This window comes from Gymnogyps californianus, chromosome 4 (assembly GCF_018139145.2).
Source record: "Gymnogyps californianus isolate 813 chromosome 4, ASM1813914v2, whole genome shotgun sequence".
Taxonomy (NCBI): domain Eukaryota; kingdom Metazoa; phylum Chordata; class Aves; order Accipitriformes; family Cathartidae; genus Gymnogyps; species Gymnogyps californianus.
The window spans coordinates 20032160-20052734 of record NC_059474.1 but is presented as its reverse complement, the minus strand read 5'-3'; the positions used below and the strand labels follow the sequence as shown (position 1 = coordinate 20052734).

Genomic DNA, 20575 nt, shown 5'->3' with positions numbered 1-20575 from the left:
AAATGCAACAAAAGAAAATGGTTTAAGAGGCAGTGGCTGTCACTGTGTAAAAAAAGTATCTATGTACAGATAGGAAAGAAAGGCCAAATTGGGTTATTCTATACGCAGGTTAGCGTATGTGTGAATTCTTGTAATGTGAGATTCAAAATCAAACGACCGTGGATTGTGCAGGGTTTAGCATAGCTCACACTGTTAGAGTTTACAAAGTTGAGCTAGCTAAAAGCAGTTGTGACCTGCTCTGTGCCTGTGACTGACTGTTGTTTGTCATTCTTACGGGCATTATTAGTAACAGTGACCTGCTATAGGAAAGGGATACATTTAGAGCAAAGAAACTGGTTTTTTTGTGGCTTTTTGGAGCTCCTTTCTTAGCAAACCGAAAGGCAAAAATCTTCAGCACTTCTAAACCAAGGCTGCCAAACAGTATCACTTACCACTACCTTTAGGGTTATAAATATCTTAGGACATGACATCCACTCACTGATTTGTAGCAAAGATGTTATGAGAATTGTTCATGCACTGAAGTTTCATTAAGGGATGAAACCCATAGCAAAACACTGAGGAAAAAATATTGCTATATTTACACAGTGTCTTAACTCCTTTTTTTTTTTTTCCCCTCCTGGGTTGGAAAGGGAACCACCTGTCTCCTTTGCTGATGTCAGACTGCTCCCTGGAGACACGGTGCTATTGGAAAGCACATGATACTGTACATATTTACACCACGCTCGTATCTGATTGAGATTGGGCTACGAGACCTGTGAGTTCACAAGTTTCTTCATCATACTCTCATGCATTAAACATGTGTTTGAACTCTGGCTTGAAAGCTGTGTGATCTTATGATAGATGCATTTATGTAATAGTTAAATGAATGATCATGCGCTCTCCAGCTCCTTTTCCATGCAAATGCAGAGGAAATTGAATATTATAATATTTCAGTGAGATGTCCTCAATAACAAATTACTGTTTAAAATAACCAATATTTGTATGTATATCAATTGCCTAGCAGTTATTTTTGTCTGCTATTTGCATGATATGGAAAAGAGTTTTTCTAGCAAACATTTTAAGCTACTTGGTGCTGCTTTCCTTTTGGAATGATCACAAGGGTGCACATTTAGGGACGTATTTTCCATCTGTTTTTTTGAAGCTGGCAAAGCACATAATTTGGAATAGAAAAGAAGAAGTCTGAAAGTACCCATATTTGAACTGGTATGTGTTTGAGCCATTCTAGGAATTCTTATTCTGTAGCAGTTGGTAAAAGTGAAGGACTATATTGTGCCCTTGGATGCAGTATACAGGCAGTGCTCAAGGCTGGTGGGAGCCCTATGTGAATGCCCAGGGACACACTAAGGCCCCTGAGAGCTTTACTGCTCTGTTGCCAAGGCAGAACCTGAAATGATCAGGATGGCTCTGTGAACCCCAGCTGTTCAATGCGGTCCTGCAGTGTGCAGGTTTGTTTGGGATGGGTCAGGTCCTTTTGCAAAGTCCCAGCCTTGTGCATCTCTTCATACAGCCTTGAGTGATGTACCTGCCGGAGGGACTCGCTGCGTCTTCTGTGTCCTGCAGTGGTGGGCATGGGCTGCCAGTGCGACCAGGCTGTGGGCTTGCTCAAACATCCCTGTGACTTTTGCCAGAACACGGTATCTTTGTAAGCCAAAGTCAAGCTTTGCTACAGCTGTATGACCCACGTACGGCTTGAGGCCTGAGTTTCCATGCCGAGCAGCGCTGACATAACGGTACTCCTTTTTGGAGCAGCGATCTTCACCCAACGAGCTACAGCTCACCCACACTTCCTCTGCTCGTCCAGTATCACCTTAACTCCTCACGCCAGCTCACCCTTTTGATGAGACTGCTTGTTGTACGTGGTGAATAAGGATGACAGAATCTGGCCCTATTGCTCTGGCAGTGGTTGGATCAAGTTGGGCATGGTTCAGTGCAATAATTTCTCATAGGTGGGCATTTTGAAAGCACCAAAACACTTGGGGACACTACTGCTCCTGGGAATCAATGGGACTGCAAGAAGCTGGGGAAAAAAGGCTCCAAGAAATGTGAACTGCCCCTGAACCTTGCTGCAAAACCTCTCTAACTATGGGGAGTAGAGCAAATTTTGAGCCTTTGGGTTAGTAGTGTGTCTGGGGTCTCAGGTTGCCCAAATAAAGCCCTGAGAAAAGAACTGTATTTCTTTTTGACGTGGTCTAGAGTAGGATGGCCACACCACAGCTGTTGAGCTGCTTATGTCTCCTGAGCAGTTCAAGCACAATTCCTGGGCTGTGGAGATGTGTTTTCACTAACAACTGGATTTTTTTTGGTTGGGGGCTGGTAGGTCCCAGTGGAAAAGCCATACCAGTGGGTGTTGCTGAAGGCAGCACTGCTGGGTCACCATGGGATCTAGCTTGTTGCCAGTGCATGCCCAGCTCACGGTGGTACAGAGGTAGCTATCAGTATCTCATGCAAGATCCCCTTCCTCTAGTTTTTTTAGGATATGTGATATATTTAGTGTAGTTCTTGGCCGTATGTTATGGATTTTTTTAAAATGGACATTGAAGGATAAAGAAGAACTGGCCATCCCTATCCTAGAGACAGAGAAGTTACAGCTAGAAATGAATTCTTGGGTCATCTGTTTCATCCTCATATGCTAGCACCATTTTTTTTGTATACTAAACCACAGTGTTGTAATATATGATTGATATTAATTAGGTTTCTGCAAAGTACTGCACTCCTCAACTTGAACTGAACCAGAAATAAATATATTGCCATATATTAACATTTTATTAGTTGAGAAGAAGAACAGGATGAAGGCACCTATGTGAAATCCAAAGTATGAGCTTCAGATTGAATTAATGCCAGCAGCGCCTTGAGATTAATTTGGTTACTATGGGTACAGAATAAGAAATAGTATACCATAATGTAACTATGTTTACTGATTCATTTCTGGCATTAAAAACTAAAACCACATTATATATGCAACAACAGTCTTTTCTTCCTTGGAAGAAGAAGGTGGGTACATTTTAGTAATTAAAGTGAATGTTGGCCATCTGAAAAGTGCCAGTACTCTACCGGAAGAAGAGCTTCTATTCTTTTACAGGATCTGCCCCATCACAAGCAGCAGAGCTGCAATATACCAAAAGAGGCCTAAAAACCAAAGGAAATACTACCACCCCAGGAAGCTTCCAGTCTTCTACAGCTTCTCATTAAATCTCTCTTGTAACACGGTAACATGTTTCATGTACCATTCAACTGTACTGGTCAAATGTCAGTTTTCTATCCTTGTGCCACTTCGTATCTCATCAGTATGTAGGAGAGGGAACAAGTTTTGCATCTTAAGATGTTGAAAGCTGGGTAATAATAAAATAATGCAATGGAAATACCATATATTCAGAAAGCAATTATTTTTAAGGGTTTCAGTTTTGACATGGCTAGATTAAGTATGAAGCTTTTTGTTTTTTATACTTGCTGTCAAGAATGTTGTTAAATACTGATACCACCTCCTAAGAGAACAACTTTTAAATACCAAAATGAAAAGGATAAGCATTAAATATTTTGGTAGATATATTGTGCCATAATGTCTACTGCCTTGTTCTTAATACAAAGCACAGTAGGGCTTAATTAAAAAGTGATTGTACAATCTATCACGAACCTGCATTAGGGATATGGATGCCAAGAAAATTAAGTTGAATAGGTGGTGATAATGAAATCGATATTTTATTGAATAGTTTCTATTCCTATGCCTTTGTTTGCTATTCTTGCCTCTCTGTCAGCAGGTAAGACATTTTCCATCCAAAATTCTTTGAAAGAACTCATTTAGTCTGTTGCTGCTTTGTTTCATTGTTTGATCAGTGTAAGTTATTTTGTTCATTTTTTGACAGAGTAAAATGCTTTGATAAACTTTTGACTCTGTCGGAGCAGAGCATGACAGTAAACAAAGAAAAGCAAGTCCTTTCGAGCTTGTTCCTGCTAGGAGTAGCTAGCTAACAACTGGTACAAGGGTGATTTTCTATTTCGTGTAAGCAAAAGTCACAGTCACTCAAAGCCTCCAGGGCAGCCCCACAACCTGGTTTAGTACAGATTTCTCCTGTTCCAGCGCCTGGTGTGGCTTCAGGACCTGCTAAGCAGATTGTTTAGCAATAGAGAACATGAAAATATATTTGCTGAAGCATAACACTCAGTGAAGAATGTATACAATAAAAGTAAGTATTTGTACAGCCTGGGCCAAAATCACCCTTGTTATAACTTCATCAACTTAAATGCTATTGATTTTTCAGGTACCACTGACCTGAAGTTGCTGGGATTGTGCTTGGGATGAATTTGACCTATACTGTTAAGGCCAAGCAGAATCACAATTTAGCAAGTGCAATGCAAAGAAATAGTTACCGCGTACTCTGCTGTCTTGTAATTCTACACCAGTCACTCAGTTCAGTGCACTGTTGGAAAGTCTCATCTTGAAACGGGTAGAAGTGTGTCTGCAAGCGCTGTAGCAAACAATAAGACAAAAGAGCTTATTGTTCCCCTTCATATTTTTAAGAGTGGTATGTTGCAAACCAGACAGCTTGTTTTTTCTGAGCAGAGCTGCTGGGTCAGGCGACACAGCTTCCTTTTCACATCCCCACTTACTAGGTTCAATGTTGCCCGTGTCCTTTTTGTGGCAAACTCAAACGGCCAAAAGGGAAGGCTGGTTTTGATGATCTTGCCCCATGTCCCAAATGAACATGTATCACATATTGCAATGCGCTGCACATTGCAACTTGCAGCTCGTCTCGTGCCTGGGTGCAATATGCAACATGAGATAATGTGCTAGAGGAGAAGACACACAGCACAAGGCTCTGAAAGCCGTGAGAGGCACTGCAAGCTTGCGTTTCTGGTATGCAGCAGTATAGATATTTGAAAGGTTAGGTTCAGTCTATTTTTAGGTAGCCTTCACATTGGGACTGATCTAAAAATGAAGGTGATATAAAAATTGCACGTGTCTCTCCTGATTTGTCAGAGATTTTTGACAAAATGCATTAAAAAGGCTGTTCTCTGAATCGGAGATTTGTTTTTCCAAAGTAAAGCTGTACCTCTTATTTACAAGAGGAGTCTTTATGTTCTTGATTAAAATGCCAGTGCTGTCTATTTCACTCCAAGATCAGCATTTTCAGATTTTAGCAAAGTTAAAGAAATATGACTTTCCCACTTATTGTTTGGGAAGATTTATTCACTTGTGTAAATGAATTTTAAAAAATTGGCAAGGCCTTTTATCTCGTATAAAATAAATCTGAAGATAAATGATCTTTTCCGCTAACATCACCTATCATTAAAGTGGCTAAATGAAAATCAAAATGTGTTGCTATTTAGTGCCTGCTCGCCTTTTTACAGGAGATGAAATTGAGCATGTTTACTGGGCAGGAATTGTCAGCAATGCTTCGATTTATAGCATTGTCCAGGCTATAAATTAACAACCGCCGTGTGTTTCTCCCACTCTCCCTAGAAGATGGTAGCCCTGTCTCCCCAAAGCGTACGTCTCCAGCTTGCTGTGCACGGTCCTACCCTGCCTTAAAGAAAACCTGCAAACAATGTAAAATTGTGTTGCATTGAACTGAAGCGCAAACATTTTTCCATGTCTTTGTAAATAGGAGTGCATGTGAGAATGAAACAGCTGGAGGTCTACCTCCAGAAAACCCCTGGGGATGTGTCACACTCATTTCTCCAGTCTATGCAATCTCAGTTTAATAAATTGGTAATAATATTATGATGAAGTGCTCTTTGGTGTTAGTTTGCTGTTTTTTCAGAGGGTTTTTTTGCGTAGCAACTTGCAACATAAATTAAAATAATCTTCCGTTCAGACAGTTTCCTATTTTTACTTGGTTCTTTGTTCCTCAGAGAGGAAGGGGGAGCCTGCGATGGGCAAAACGGAAAGGTGCACTCTGGTGAAGTCTCTGTTTCAGTGCGAATCCTACACGGTCCTTTCAATGCTTTTGGTTAAATGCATTGCCCTGGCTTGCTGTTCTGCATGTGGAGTTCAACAGAGCAGAGACAACAAATAACGTTTAATTGTGTCAGATTGTCGGGGAATATTACAACGGTAGAGATCCGTTAGGGACAAACCTGAAAGTAGCACACTTGTCTTATCTGTTGATTGGCATGAAGTAATGAAAGTACAGTCATAGCTCTTTTTGGGAGGAGGTATGAATCTTTGCTGGTACCCACTTACAAAATAATTATGAGACTAACCAGTGCCCCAGGGCAAAGGATGTTCAGCAAATACTAAATTTCTCGGGAACAAAGATATCCAAAGTGGTGATAGCTGATGCAATCTCAGCACTTTATCCCTGTTCCATTCATAGGGGGAAGCTGGGGAAGCCTGAGTGGTATGAAAATAAAAAAAGGTGGAAATGTGTGGAGGAGTTTCTGCTTTGAACTGTCTTGGTCCCATCTTCTGTGATAAGGTCTGAGTCAAAGTCTGCCTAAATCCATTTAAAAATTCCCATTCCCTTCCACAGGATTTTTAACTTGCACAGGAGCCACTTTAACTCCCCTTTTACTTTACTGCATTTTCTTGTACAGGTATGCAGGCAAGTGATTTGGATAGAATAAAATAAAAACAATAATAATAAAAAACAAATAGTAACTCAGCCCAAACCTTTCTATGGCTAGCAGTTCTCCCATTCCATCTCTGTACTAGTTTGTTTGGCCCTGAGTCAAAGGTGGAAGTACTGACAAATTTCTTGTCAAAAGCATCGCTGGAGGAGGGTCAGCCTCCAAAGGTTTACAGCTGCACTTTGTACAGCTAATAACCCCTGGGCTAAATGCTTATCTTCCTTTATTTCAGTTATCTGAATTGGGGATGGAGGGAGGATGACATCTCTTGCCATTTGTGCAACTTTTTTAGATTAATATTGCAGCTCCAAGAAAAATGAATAATTGGACTTTTGAGCAGAGAGTGGAACCACGAAACCCATAGGGATTCCTCTAGCACTAGTCACTAGTTTGCATATTGCAAGTTAACTGCAATTCATGAAGGGTTCTGGCTAAAAATAACTTCAGGGCTCAATTTTGGCTGGCAGGAACTACTAGTTAAGAGGTCAGGCGAAGCTGATCCTTGAGGAGCCTTGTCTGTGTGAGACTGCATTGGCTGTTGCGGTGAGGTGACCCCGTCTCCTCTTAGCCTGTCCTTGGTTGACTCAGGAAAACGGGGTGCAGGGGCTGTGGGCGGCTGAGGAAGAGGACATTTGCTGTAGTCCAGGACCGTCAGAGGCCAAGCAGTGAGTGCTGGCTGCTGCACACGTGAAGCTGTACTGCCCACTGACAGCAGTCTCTGCAGGAGCTCGCCCTCCTCCGCAGCCAGGCATCACCCTATAAAGGGTGACTTGGTGCATAAGCAGATTTTAAAAAAAAAAAAACAACCAACAACTCCAGTTCTTTTGTGTGATATCTTCATTTTATTTTGTTTGCCTAAAATTGTAGCAGAGCAAATCTGTGGCCTGTGTTGCTAAAATCCCATCAGATGACTACAGTTCAGAATTATTTCCACATTATATTTTGTTTTAATACGAAAAATGCCAAGAGCTAGGCCCAAGAAAAAAGGCTGACTCAGTTCCACTGAGCTCTGTCTGAAGAAAGTCTTATTTGAAGATGAGAGATGTGTTGGTAAGGCTGTCTGTCATCTCTAGTTTATTAAAAAAAATTGCTAGGAGGCACTAAAGCTGTCCACTGCCTCTCCCTCTGTTCCTTCACTCAAAGGTGCTTCATTCACATCGACTTTACCATAGCGGTTTTGTGTAAAACAAGATTTGATTTTAGAGTATTTAAAGGTTACTGTTCTCTCCAGCGCTGCGCTGCAGATTTCTGTGTGCTCCACTGCAATCGCCTTCCCAGCCATCTTAGAGAGCAGATAGGCTATGTTATGGAAATACGGGATTTTTTTCTTCCACTAGCTACCACGAGCCTTGGCGTGGATCTGGCAGGGAGCGTGCTCTCCTGTGCTGCTGTGGCAGCCCAGGCACCACAGCTTCCCTCCGAGCTGGGAGGTCCTGGCTCAGTGGCTAAATGGCCAGGTGGCAAAGCAAGCCCCGAACGCAGTGTGACAGCCGGGTGGCAGCCTCAGCGAGGAATGGTAGCTTTGGAACAGCCTCGGCTCCCAGCAAATTGCTTACGGTTGCATCAGGGAACCTTTTCTGTATCCTAAGATATCGAATCCATGGTGGTTTTTCCTGGGATCATCCTCTTCAGATCCCTCTCAGAAAAAGTTGGTAAAAACTAGATTGGTATTAATGATGAACGAGTCAGGAAACAAGGGCTCCAGGGTAATACTCTAGGTGCCCCAGGGAAGATGGTGCAAGGTGGATGATAATAGGGGTAATGGGAGGGATCTGGGTGGGGTTTTCCAGGGCCCTGCAGAGAGTTACAAATACAAGGTGTATCCCTGAAGCTTCCCGAGGTTCTTCTATCCTTTGTGGCTGAAGCTGGAGAAGACAACTGACCATCCCCAGAAGGGGTGTGAGCATCCCAGCAAGGCTGGGAGAGGGAGAGGAAGGGCAGAGCTTCTGAGTGCAGGGGGAGCGGGGATGCCCCCAGCCGCTGAACAGGAATACCAGAAGCTGGTTCCCTGGGTCTGATAATATCAGACGTGAGCAGGTTTTGGTCTCTTCGCAGGGACTTGAACACGTGGAAGGATAAGGGGAAAAAAAGAACTTTTTAATTTCTTTCGTGCCAAGGAAATATCAGCAGTGAGGTGAGTAAAGGAGTGATGATGAAGATCTGCAACAATCTGCGATTTTGATGTGGTCCTGCCTGCTCTGCCAATGTGCAAGAAGTTGCAAACCAGGAATCTGTCTCCTTGGCTTGCCTGGGCATCTGCGCTCAAACAGCACCAAAACCTCCCCAGGAAACTGATGTGTTCACATGGCTCCGTTTGTCAAACATATAGGGGCAATAAATTTAAATGTAGATGCTCTTTTACAGATTAGTGTCTCTGCAAAACAGTAACACCCGAGTGAAAGACATTGCTCATGCTGCTTTTAACAGGCCTGACAAGCTGGATTTTCCTGCAAATCATAGCAAATGTGGGTCCTGGAGAACATATGCTCCAAATGTTGGGGGAAAACAAGTGATAAATGTATTTTTTATGTAATCAGCTGGAGTCGCTTCGCTTTTCTTGTTTTAATAATGAGTAAGTGAAATATGCTTGTGAAGAGGGAGATGTTCAGTGAGATAGGAGAAAATTTAGGAAGATTTCTTGTAGTGGGTACCTGTGCTCCTGCTTCACTTAGGCACTCCTGGAAGGTTTTACTACAAGCACCAAGTTACAGAGAGTTGCATGTCTGCAAACCTGGTTAACACTGATAATCGGCTAATCTGCACTTCTAGTGAATATTCACAGCCAGGTCCATTTGCATGTGAACAAGCAAGTGATTTCCCCTGGCATTCGGTGCTGTTTATTTGAGCCCTCAGTCTGTTGGGGCAGATGTGGCAAAATTCAGCCTGGGGTCAGTAATGTCGGTAACGCATTGCTGTTTGGAGAAAGTTATTTTGGACTCTAATATACAGCTCTTCAGACATCAGCCTGTGGCCCAGAGCTGGGCCAGGAATTAATTTGGCCCAGATCTCTTGAGTTTTTCAGAGACCTGGTGCAGAGCGCCATCGTGGTTTTCCTCTGTTAAAAAAAACAAAATCTCAGTTCATAACTGCCCTAGCAAAACTGGAGAGGGCACACTGCTTTATTCCATTGTAGAATTACTGCACCAATGAACCCTGAAGTTCAAGGAGTTTGACTCACTGGATTATGCTATTGAGGGTGTATTCTGGGTAGGATGAACTGGATAAATAAGGAAAAGAAGCTGAGAAGGAAAAAAAATCAGCAAACAAATAGGATAGAAGTGGAACAGAGAGAATGGACTGGAAAACAAATACAGGACTGTGCAAAAAATAAGAGTAAAGATGCACAGAAGGAAAATTTCTAATAAAAAATTAATAGGGTACATATACTTTATATAGAACACCATTCACGCTAACACACCTTTGGAGTGGTTTGCTCTTTTATATACAGCGTTGTCTGATCTTCTGCTGTAAGGCCGTTCACTCTTGGAGGGTCGAGCAGAAGGGGTTGAACTGGTGTGAGAACTGGTTTGCAAACCTTAGCTTGCTGAAACTCCAGCACTATTTTTATATGCAGGTTTGGTTGTCCTTACTCCACTGGAAAAGTAGCAAACTTTGCTGAAAATCAGGAAGTACCATAGTCTTGGGGGCAGTGAAAGAAATTCTTCCTCAGTGGCATGATGAAGGGACTAAGGGATTTCAGAGTCACGGGGGCTCCAAAATCAGTAGCTTCTTTGAGAAATCTAAATTACAGGGAATAAAAACATGACCATAGTTAGAAAATGCAGGTGAAAGAAGAGGAGGAAGAGATAAAATGAATGCTGAATCCAGGAAAAAGTCAAGGACAGAGGGCTTGAAGGCTTCGGTCTTTGAATTCTGTTCCCTGTTGTTGCAGGCAGCCATACCTTCCAGTCCTGTTAAAAATGCATCAGGATTTAGGAATTTGTGCCCAAATGCTGTTGGAAGGCTTGCCAGAACTTTCTTGAATTATGGCCCTTGAAGAAGAAAAGGCAAAATTTGGGAATCGCTGAGACTAGGTACAGAGTAACCTGAAAACCGGGCAAGTGCAGTGATTGAGGAGGTGGTCTGATGACAGACATTGCAACAGGGCAGATTGGGTCAAATGGACCTGCAGACTTTACCAGCTGAAAGAGGGTTTTCTTTGTATGGTTTTGTTATGGAACCAAATAATGTGTGCGTGCTCAGATATTGCCCCAGGAAAGATGTTTGTGCAATTCTTTCATGTTGTCAAAACACAAGGGGAGAGCATTGCTAAAGCTACTAGGGAATGTTCAGAAGACAAGGTTTCCTTTGAGGAGAGCAGCTTAGGTGCTGGCTGGGTTTCACAGGCTTCATTTACATGTGCTGAGGCTGCAGCGTTTCCAAACTACACCACCACTGCCACTGCCTTCCTCGCTTTTCTCCTCTTACGGGCATTATGCTCAAAAAACCACATTAAAACATGTGAAAAAAAAGATCCTAGTGAGTAAATTTATACTATGGCTGGGGTTAGACACTTCGATTAAAAAAAAAAATGCTTCCCAAGCAATGGGGAACCCTTGTTGAAACCTTGCAGTCTTTTGTAGTTGGAACCGTGCTTGGCATCCCTTCCAGATAATGCTGGAACTGCCAGCAAAGTTCAAGCCGTAATGTGGACAGGGCCATAGAAAAGCTCTGGGGGACTCTGTTATTGTTACCTATTGCTTGCACTATCTACAGTGCACTAAGTTCTCCAATCTCTAAAGCTTGTATGGTGAGAGCACCACTAAGGTCACAGTTTATATTTATCAGTTAACTTGCTAATTTGAAGGGAGAGCAGTGAAGTGGAAATGTAGAAAATAGAAACAACATGAGCGGGTCAAAATATCCAAAACAGCAATACGAAATGTTCCAGTGTAAATACATTTCTATAAAAGGTGTGAATGAAACTTCAAAAAAACGAGATGATGGATTCGGCACAGTCAATGAACACAATTATAAGTAGGTATTGAAGGAGAATATTCCACCAACCATGGATCCACAGATAATAATTAATAAGAAAGGACTCCACTCCAGGCAGGCAGGTGCCCAGCATTATTTCACAGTTGACTGTTCGGGGGGTAGAGGTACTCACCTTTGCCCCAGATCTTAATAATTTACTGCAGTTTTATCATTAAATCAGCATATAATTGGGAAGGAAATGAGTTTTTTTCGTTGTGAGAGCAAAGCAATACCGTTAATTTAATCATTCGTAGGAAAAGCTTTCTGTAGTCATTCAGTATTTTGCTGTGGTTTTTTTTAATTAACTAAAGTAAAAACAATGCCATTTTTGTCATCTATGCTTGGTGAAAATATGACAGTGTGATGTGATTTGCAACTTAAACACAAGCTGGGAAGACTGTACATTTTGTCAGGACTGGCAATAATGAATTACAAGGGAACACAAATAAGCTGACAATATATCTGAGACCTCCTACCATTTCTGAAGTTTCCAATGTCTGTGGGAAAAAGGCTATTTCAAGAATTGTACTTCTTTTTATTTATTTTTTCTCTCAGCAAAATCTCCATAGCCTTGTATAATAATTGAATTCATTTAGCCTTTAGAATACTCAAGTTTGCAAATAACAATGAAAATGAATATTTCATGACAAGGATGATGATCAATTATAGTTTTGTGACTTTGACTGGTAGCCTGGCGCGACGGAGCCAGCGCTTACATTTCACGAGACTTTTTGCACCCAGCTAATTAAAAAAGCTGCAACTTAAGACAATAAGAGGCAGGTGGGGATAGTTAAACAAGACCTTTATTTGTGGTTTTCTTCCCTGTTGTGGGCAATGTTTTGCAGTTCAGTTTGGTACCTGGAGTTTGTTGTGTATGCAGTGCAAAGGGGCATCATAAACCAGTTGCACCTGCAGCAGCCCCTATTGTCTGGGAAAGCCTTCGAGGAGGAGACACTTCTGTTAACAGCATGTCCGGGTTGTCACACGACAAGAGCTTTTTTTTTTTTGATTTTCAATGAGAAAACACTGGGTCCAGGTCAGAGGGGTTGGTGCACAGTGTTTGTACAGAAATGCACCCCGAGGCAGCGGTGCTTATAGGAAAAAGCAGGCAGGTGGTCTGAGCAGTTATGGGCAGGACTGTGGCAGTTGCTGGTAACAACCCTGGTTCTAGGGGGAGTACACTGAGACAGAGAAGTGATTAAAGAGCAGCTGAGAAATACTGTAATCTAGCTGGGAAGAGGATCAGGCTCCCTCCTTGTAGCAGGTGAGATAACTATATAAATGTTTTTTATAGATGCTTACTCCATTCCAGAGAAGTGCTGGGGGAGATTTTTGCTGATGCATTTGGTGTGGAAAAACTAACTTGAGTTGCAATTATCGATGAGAAACCATTAACCTAACCAAAATACTTGGTGAGGTGCAAAATCCCCGAGTGAAAAAAAATGTTGGAAGGTGGTGTAACTTTTGCCGAACTCTGGGATAGCCTTTCCAAAGGAAACAGCGCTGGGGAGCCGGTGCGGGCGCTGCAAAGGTTGGGCTTGGGCTATTCAGAGTACGCAGACTGTAGCTCGCCTTGGAGTTACTTCACTTTTTCTTTATAATAAACACAGCTCTGCCTGTTGTTTGCTTGGGGGGGCAGGGGGGGAGAAAACAAGCCAAGAAATTAAAAAAGATGGGGAGGGATGGGAGCTATTCTATGGCAGGAGCAGAGTTTCGGGGGTGTGGCGTGGAAATCTGCTTTGAATCACAGCGTGGTGCTGCGGCCGCCGAGGTCTGAGCGGGTTTTGCAAAGATTTACTTCACTTCAGGCTGGGTCTGCCCCTGGGTGACGTCACGGGCTGGAGCAGCGGCACCAGAAGGCTGGATGAGTGACAGCCCAGCCTACTTTTTAATAGCTTTGTCATGTGACGGGGAACAGTAGTAAGACAGGTGCCTTCGGTTCACTCTCAGAGAGGGTCTCGTTGCCTGCATGAGTGTCTGCTGCCTGCCTGCCTGACTCTGGACCGTAGTTTGCCAGCTTTCCTGCCGTCGCTCCGCAGCTGGATGGCGTGGGACATGTGCAACCAGGACTCTGTATGGAGTGATCTCGAGGTGAGGGGCGCGTAGCGTGGGCGGTGCGTGGGGTGCAGGCAGTCGGTGGGGACGGTGGACTGGTCAGGGAACCGGCAGGACAGCCGAGGCGGCATACTTTGCAAACAAGTCCGAATCTTATCTTAACTCCAGTAAGTTTGCTATTTTAAGGTTACTCTGCGATGCCTTGAGCAAATCAAAGCTGAGCTCCTGTCATCAGTATCTCCTGCAGTTGGAAACTATTTTCATGTGCCTCTGGCTCGCTTTCCTGTCATATGCAATATTTATGCTCTAAGATATTGATATGAATCGGTGTCTGAAGTCTTTCCAGTGGCGTTTAGTGGCCTGGTTGGAAAAATGCCATGTTTATTTAGAATAAGATTAACATTTCTTTTTCTAAAAAAAAAAAAAAAAGTTAAAATTAACAAACAGCTTCATATTTTAATTGCTTGTTTCACTGTGCTGTCGAAGGCTTTTTCCTTGTTTATCAGCTGCAGAATTCAAACACGCACACAAGAATGAATACCCTGTTGTTTGGCTTTAGATGCTTTTTAAAAGAGATTTCTGGAAGGAGACGTTTCCCTGCTTGTGGTATTGGAATAACGACGCTGTAGCTAATGTCCCGTAGAGCAGGGTTCGCAGTCAATCCGAGTAGTCCAAGAAACGGTTAAATCCCACTGTACAACAGAGACAACAGGATGAACCATGAGAATAGAGTTTATGCAGGACTGTGTGAACTGCTGCTGCTGCCGCTGCCGCCGCCGCCGCTGCTGCTGCTTGTGTAAAAATAGACGGCAATACATCAAATCCACAGCTTCTGCTGGCTACAATTCATAAAGGAAAAAAAAAAAAGCAAGCAGCTCCCTGGTAATCTCTGGAGTATAAAGGGAGGTTTGAGGATTTCTGCATGTTTGCATTCGGCAAAATGGAGCGTTACCTGAAAGTTCAGGCAACTTGCGAAGCAAGGCAAACTTTCTTTGGACCCCATGGAGAGGAATCTCAAATACAGACCTGCTCAAAGGAACTAACCCTCTGGCTGCAAGCTTGGAATAAGTGCTTAAAATGCTCCCCTCGGGCAACGGGGGAGGGAAAAACAGGTTACAGGCGATGCTTTTTAAATAAGATGTTCAAGACGTAGAGAGCTACCCATCTAAAGTAAAAATGTTACCATGTTTTCCAGTATATTTTTCCTATCTGGCGGAGCATGTGTGCGGATTCTCAGGTCTTTTTGTCATGTTTTAAATATTTGCAGCTTGCCATTGTATCCACTGATTTCTGTTTGCATATTGTAATTGCTCTTATCTTGTTTTGATTTCTTGGTAAAGTGGAATAGATATGGATAATTCATATGTCCTGTAGCTATTATGAGTCAAGGCTGTAAGTGGATGACTTTCTGGCTCCAAAGTCCTAATTGTTTCTGAGTAGCTGGAGTATCCTGTGGGTTGTTGTCTGGCTTGTAGCATGGGTCTCAGCTGCCGTAGCTTCATTTTTCCATCATGTATTATTCCTAATGCTGCTAGGAGCTGATTGAGGAACCAGCTTATATGGAAATACTGAAGATATATTTTAATCACTAGAGTTCCTGCAGTAATTTCAAGCTAGTAACAGAATAGATAATTTATGTCAATGACTTTTTCGTAGTGCAGAGAAAAAAAAAGAAAAAAAAAGGTTTGATCTTAATATTAATTGTGTGGTGGATGGATTAACTGTGGGTAGGATTTTACCAACGTGCTCCTGCATTGCACTTCCTATAGCAATACAGTAGCATCTACGTGCTGCTTTGGCTCGAGGGATCACCTTTACTGATCTAAAATATCGCAGGCGGCAGGTACTGGAGGCAGCTTTCATTTTTTGAATCATTAATGTTTGCTGTCAACGTAAAATGTATTATATTCTCTCTCACATAATGACAGGACGGCGTGTTGCTTAATAAAGGCCTGCATCACTGTAGCTGATCAGCGTCCCCAGTGCTTCACAGCTTAATGAAGGTGATGTACAGTAAGGTTGCAAAGATTGATAGAGAGAATCCACATGACACACATTCTGTCAAGTCTCTCTTTCTTTCCTGGGTTCATCCCCTTGGCTGTTTGAAAAACTTGTTAAAAATAAAAAGCAGATTATTTTTTCATTAATATAATTAATATGGCACAAGTCCAGTCTTTTTTTTTTTTTTTTTTTTTTAAATTTACCTTCAAAGGCACAAAAACATCCAAAAGGTTAATGGAGAATTATACTTAATTATAATGATTCATTATCATCAGTGCAGTTAAGCTAATTTATTGTTTGCGCCTGAACTAAGAGAAAAAAAGTCTGTTGGAGTGAAATAACGCACAGTAATTAGCCTTTTGTGTTTAGTGACTGCTTTATCCTCCTAAATGTTACTATAAAATTAAGGCTATAGTTATGGAATAACTATCATATCAAATAACGGTGGGAAGACAGTAAAACGTATGCTAGCAATGCAGGTGCACCTGTTACAGATGTATAGGCAAACAGTAAATATCAGCATGTCAGATGAGGACAGTTTTAGGACTTGGAGTGTTAAATCTGGCATCATCCAAAGGCCAAATATAAATTAATAACAGGAACACTTGCTACTGATGTGTCTCAGATTAGAAGCATAATGTCATATTCAGAAACATTGATTTTATTATCATGTCAACATTGGCAAGAGCATATATACTTCATTTCAGCAATTAAATTTTTTTAGGTGACATTGCAGTCACTATAGGCAAATGAAAGCTGTGATGAGCAGGATTTTTTTTTTTAATACCATTGTTTATGTTGCTTCAAAAGCCCACTGTAGGAACTTAAAAATACAGATTACCAAGAGTAAACATGTTTAAGTAGGTGGTTCACAGAGGGAAGCTATTTTTGCAAACGAAGGCAGTAACAGATCAGCAGGATACTTTAGAAATCTACAGTATCAGTTATAAACTACTGACCTCCATAACACAAACCTGAGAATGATGCTGAGAATCTACCTTTTCAGTCAAAAACTAGATTATCCTTTAATGAGATCACAGATTTCAGCCAAGCATCAAAAAAGGTTATCTCTGCATTATAAGATTGCTGCCAGAAGGTTGTGTCTCGCACTAAAGAGGGAACTCTCTAATTTTTTTCTTTTTTTTTTCCCCCCCTATGACCAAAACAACAATAAAAAATTGTGTGCAGTGACAACTACTTAAGTGGGATTTTGACTTCTTAAAGTTCTGCAGCCCTTTAAATAATAGGAAGAAAAGCAAGTGTTATTTCAGAGCCTCATTTTGCAGCCTCTCAGCTCCCTTGCCCCTTGGCCTATTCTGTGATTATCTCGTAGTGTCCTGGTAGACGTAGAAGTTGTCTGGTAAATTATAGCTCGCACCAGCTGCACCGAGTCTTTGTGCCAACGGACAAAATCTTTGCTCACGGCTGCGCTGCTGCATCCAGCCCGCGCACTGCAGACGCACCGAGATGCCCAGAGACAAAAACCTCAATGAAATGCACCTTCAGCAGCTCTCGTTTGCATTATTGTACAAGGCGGTCCTTGCGAGAGTGACATAACCGGTATTGAGCAATTCACATCCATGGACACTGTGTTAGTGCCCTACAGACATCTGTCTTCAGAAAGTGGCACTTTCTGGGTTGACTTCAGTCCAAATAGAAGTTGGGAAATCATTCAAACCACCCAGTCAACTGACAGGAGTCGAGGAGGACCTGCTGTTGGCCATGCTTAACACAATGCTAGAAATACTCAGAGTGGAAGCCCTTAGACTCAGTTGACTTTAAATGGCTTTTAACCATTCAGCGCTTGGTGCCTTTGCAGCTTTATGTGTGTTTTGCAGTATACCCATATCAACGTAGATGTTTGGAGATGAGTTACAAGGGTACGTGGTACAGTGCAGGAGGAATTGCTTAATCGAGCAGCATTGACGTATGGGACTTTGCTATTTGCCAAGCTGTTACTACATGTTTTCCATAATTAGTGCAATCGTTTTGGTGGATACTCTAACATTTCAATTGCCGTGCTAAAGTGGATGCGTGTTACTAATTTTTTCGTGCTTAGTAGGTCAGTCAATATCCTATCTTGCTTCATACTGGCATATAAAAGGACACTTATTCCAGGTTTATTTGTATTTATCACTACTCTCTTCATAAGTCATGGAGACAAAAACATTTTGCACTACTGAAGAGGATCCATGCAGACTAAACTTTGTTTACTGCCTCAACCAAAATGTTTCACAGACCCTCTACGTTAGGATTACTGAATCAGAGGCTGCCGGAGGAGGAAAACCCATTTGGTTCCCTCAGTGCAGCCGCTGTCTGAGGACACTTAGGAAACTGGCTGGGACAATATACGTGTTCACACCAAGCGGGTGAAAGGCTGCATGAACTAACTATGCCTGTCACCCAAAGGTGAATACCAGGATGTTTCAGAATGCACTTCGGTTGCCAGGACCCTGACGTGTAACTGGGTGGCTGTGGTCTGTGCATTGAGTGCATTCGGGAAGAGCACAGCAGCATCACTGACCCATACTTTTTTATGCCCATATGGTAGCCACCATCATGACTGACCTCAAGGATTACGGTGAGGATCTGTAGAAGTGAAAGTGTGACTATCTCCAGCTTGAGCTAGCCTCCAGGGCTGAAGGCTGTAACAGGCTGTGCCTCTTTAACCTGAATGCATCAGGAAATGCGTGACAGACCTTGCCCAGAGGTATTCATCTGTAACTTCTACCTGCACTGGTTCGCTCTGAAGCAGGAGAATAAGGCCATGCTTTGGCCTCTGCTGTTGGATTTAATGAAGCTTTGAACACTATTGTTATCAAAGAGTATAAGGAGAAGGAAAGTTGTTGCCCCGGACAGAGACGTGATAGAGAAGGCAGTTTATGCCCTTCTGTTTCCCCCTCCCCTTTGCATACCTGTATAGAGCTAACAATGATCTAATACTTAGTGGGTTTTTTTTACAGAAAACAAAGTCAATTCTAGTGACCCTGTGCCATAGCTTAATCGAGGCTTAATTCTTATCACATGATACTAAAGTTAATAGATTCCTGGTAATTAATGAAACTATTTCTGTGTTGCTGTTTCCTGCAGTGTGCTGCTCTGGTTGGCGAAGACCAGCCTCTTTGCCCAGATCTCCCAGAACTTGACCTCTCCGAACTAGATGTGAACGACCTGGACGCGGACAGCTTTCTAGGGGGACTCAAGTGGTACAGTGACCAGTCAGAGATCATCTCCAATCAGTACAGCAATGAACCCACCAATATATTCGAGGTAAGGCAAGGCGATGCAAGTGCACATTGCAAAGTCCTTGCTTGCTTTTTTCCTAATTTTTTTTAGCCTCGTGTACAACAGTTTTACTATTTTTCCCCCATTAAGAGACAACAAACTTGGTGACATGCGTTACAGTTTCTGACTGATGCCCTTAATCCTCATGATTAAAACAGGCCTGCGATCTGGAGAGAGAGGGAAAAAAGCCTTGAAAGGAATTAAATGGAACTTTTGATTTTTGAAAGGAAATGGCTAAAGAGTGCCTAGAGCGCACTGCCCTGTGGCATCATGGCAAGGAGTTGCACAGTTGTCAGCTACAAAGAAAAACAAAAGTTGAAACGTGTTTGTTGTCTTTCACTTGCATTCCCCAGCAAGAAGTGGAGTGCAGCACAGCAGCTAGCTGATGAGTAGCTAGAGCATTTCTAGTAAAGGTTTTTACCACTCGGAGCCTTATTGTGCAGGTCCTCGTAGTTGATGTATAGGGGAGAAAAAAGGTGAATGTGGCAGAGAATGCAGTGAGGGCTGTCAGTAGCTCAGGAACCAGCACATCGTTTGGGCTGTTTCATAGATCTCCTGGTGGAGAGCAGTCTTAAAGTAAAAGTTGAAGGGTGGTAGGAGAGATTTAAATGTTTTCTTTACAATTCTACCTTGAGGATCAGGGTATACGAGAGGAGGGTTACTGTCTCTTTATCTCTGTCTCCAGTCTTCTTTCTTTTGTTGTGTAAAGCCTTCATGATTCTCCGGCCTGGTGGTTACCGGGCAGCTGTGCCCCTCTGAACCCTAACCTCCTTCCCTCCTTGATGATAGGAGATGCTATAGATCGTCCACTGACTGGGAAATTGGACAATAAATTGATTAGCTGGCAGGAAGACCCTGTGCAACAGCAAACTACGGGTGCTGCCTCTCACACGGCAGGTACCGCAGCTCCAGGAAGTACAGCTGGCCAGCTGGCTCGGGGAAGCCCCGAATTGTCACGGTGGAGTTCAAAGGCTGGAAAAGGTTAACTGAAACAGTATAGTAAAATGCTTACCTAAGATGTCCTGAATGAAGTTCTTCTTTTTTGTATACAGCTCTAAACCCACAGTGATCTGCCTGATGCAGATGAAGTTACTCTGAATTTATACCAGTGTAACTGATAGCAGAAACCGGTCCCCTCTGTTAAATTTCTGTCATTTACACTCAAGTAACTTGGAATTAATTTTATTCAAATCAAAATGAAATTAGCCCTGCAAAGCCCTGTGCTTAGGCCCTCTTTTTTCATTAGTTGTATTATGTTACGCACCTTGTTTTACAAAGTTTCCAAACCCTGTCTTGTTCTTGAATTGCAGTTGTACCGCCTCAGGCAGGATACGGCGTATTGGTGTGTAGGTTTGGATGGTCAGTAGCAGGGAGGCAGGGGGGCAGGGGACACATTTGCAGCTAGCATGGCAGAGAGTGGCTTTGCCTTTTTTATAACCGAGGAGACATATTTTTCCTCATTCATAAAAAGCCAAATGCAGAGGCATTTTCCTTTTGGAAAAATCAGTTGAAGATGCAGACTTTCAAAGTGTAAGTTCCAGATAAGTAATATTATTAAGCATCTACCAACTCTAAGCACACAAATCGTTCCAGTAAAACCAGTGGAACTTGACCACAGGCTCATTGCTTGCCCTGTGCGTGACTGCCTGGCTGCACTGGTGGCCACAGCTGCCGAGTACAAAATTGTCTC

The 20575-nt window shown here is 42.5% G+C and overlaps 1 protein-coding gene across 1 annotated transcript in view; it reads left to right on the top strand.

The window, feature by feature from the left end:
• Positions 1-13587: 13587 nt before the first annotated feature.
• Positions 13588-20575, top strand: part of PPARGC1A (PPARG coactivator 1 alpha) — a 64688-nt gene continuing 57700 nt past the window's right edge. The window contains exons 1-2 of the mRNA XM_050895935.1: positions 13588-13635; positions 18691-18870. Coding sequence (XP_050751892.1) covers positions 13588-13635; positions 18691-18870 — 228 coding nt within the window. The remainder of the gene's footprint in view (positions 13636-18690; positions 18871-20575) is intronic.